The sequence below is a fragment of the Lolium rigidum genome, chromosome 4 (assembly GCF_022539505.1).
Source record: "Lolium rigidum isolate FL_2022 chromosome 4, APGP_CSIRO_Lrig_0.1, whole genome shotgun sequence".
NCBI lineage: Eukaryota > Viridiplantae > Streptophyta > Magnoliopsida > Poales > Poaceae > Lolium > Lolium rigidum.
In genome coordinates, this window is record NC_061511.1 from 113529986 (window position 1) to 113531694 (window position 1709).

Genomic DNA, 1709 nt, shown 5'->3' on the forward strand with positions numbered 1-1709 from the left:
AGAGGAGGAAAAAACATTGGCCGGCTGAGGTAATCCTCCGTGAGGGCTTTTTTTTTCATCGCTCGCCCAGTCCACGCCCGGTTTTTTTCCTAGATTGCCAAAACCGCGCGCGACGAGTGGCTATCGTGGATAGCGCGAGAGAGCGCCCCACCCACACGAACTTGCTTCTCAATAGACATTGAGCACATACATGCAACCAAACACCACTCAAAGGCATACAGAAACACTAAGGCAGAGTACAATGAGTAATCATATAGAGCAAATAATATATTCGAAAAGGCAAAAACGAATATCACGTTTCATGTATGCTGGATGGTACGAAATTCGCATAAAATATAACTAGAAGTGGCTGTATTCCCTTGCCACACATTGATACACTGGCGGATCGATCCAGTACATCCGCAGATTCCATGCGCGGGGTAGACACAACGCCCAACTAGTAGATCGATGGTGCCCAACATTTCATGGTCACGTGCAGCAGGGCTAGCTTTTCTTAAGGCACAGAAGCACTTGTTATTGCTATACTCTTTCAGTTTTATAATTTTATCATCGTTTTAGTTTGAAAAACTAAAACCACAATGAAAAGTATGAAACGGAGAGAGTGCTATATATATACATGTGCTATGATCACTATATGCGTATACAATTTGCAGAGGGAAAGTAACGTGCACATTATTTTTGCAGTGCGTATACTGTATATATGGATGTGTAAATTGCATATGGGTGTGGTCATATATACGTTTGTCTGCGTATGTATTTGTGTAGGCCATCTCTTCTGCACCAGTACGTACGTGCATGCAAGAGCATAGATCAGTCCGTCTCATTTACCGCCGTATTTGTCTTCATCAAGGAGGTCGTCGAGGAGGCTGTTGTCGAGGTACTCCAGCTCGATCCTCTCGCTGCCCCCGCGGCCAGTGCCCCTGCCAGAGCCGGAGCCAGCCGGGGCGCGCGAAGACGAGCCGGCGGCGCCCCTGCTGCCGGAGCCGGCTTCTCCGGGGAAGTTGAGCACGGCGGTGGCGCCTCGCTGGGCGAAGGCTGCGCTGTCGTACGCCCGCGCCGCCTCCTCGGCCGTGTCGAACGTGCCAAGCCACACGCGGGCGCCGCCGCGCTCCGGGTCCCGAATCTCGGCGGCGAACTTGCCCCACGGCCTTGTCCTCACGCCGCGGTACTTGGTGCTACCGACCCCTTTCTTGTCTCCCTCCATTGCTCCACGACACGGCCGGAGAGACGGAAGGAGCTCAAGATCTCAGTGAGCAGGCTATGCTCTCAGTTTGCATGCCACTAGGGTTCACAGCGCGCAGATATTTATAGAGAGAAGCCAGACAGGACCGTGCACTGCCATACGTACGTACGTACGCACCTTTAGGTAAGTACGTACGTAGATGTACTGCATGTATTTCGACTCGTTAGCACATACGTACTTATATATGTATGCATCACGCGTACGCGCGTATCGATCGATGGAAGCCGTGTGTTCTGACTTCTTCACAAAGTAAAAACGAATGCAAGCCTATAGTTGGCTTGAAAACACATAATCACTAGCTAGGGGCGCGTTTGGTTGCCTAGGCCTGATTCGTGGCTCACTGGTGCAGCGGTGCAAGCATATTTGCGCGTTCAGAACGAGCCACGGGCCGAAATTGGCCTGTTGTTTTGTAAGTCGGGCTGCACCGGCTGGGCCAAAAAAGACTTTCTATTTATTTGCCTGCAGC

General features: G+C 51.1%; 1 protein-coding gene across 1 annotated transcript; it reads right to left on the reverse strand.

Moving 5' to 3' along the window:
• Window positions 1–820: 820 nt before the first annotated feature.
• Window positions 821–1204, reverse strand: LOC124647424 (ethylene-responsive transcription factor ERF095-like). Its single transcript, XM_047187374.1, has one exon. The coding sequence runs from the start codon at window positions 1202–1204 to the stop codon at window positions 821–823; it is 384 nt and encodes a 127-aa protein (XP_047043330.1).
• Window positions 1205–1709: the final 505 nt, after the last annotated feature.

What these genes read in the sequence shown, in the direction of transcription:
- LOC124647424 (XM_047187374.1), bottom strand. Translation starts at nt 1,204, where the DNA reads ATGGAGGGAGACAAGAAAGGGGTCGGTAGCACCAAGTACCGCGGCGTG.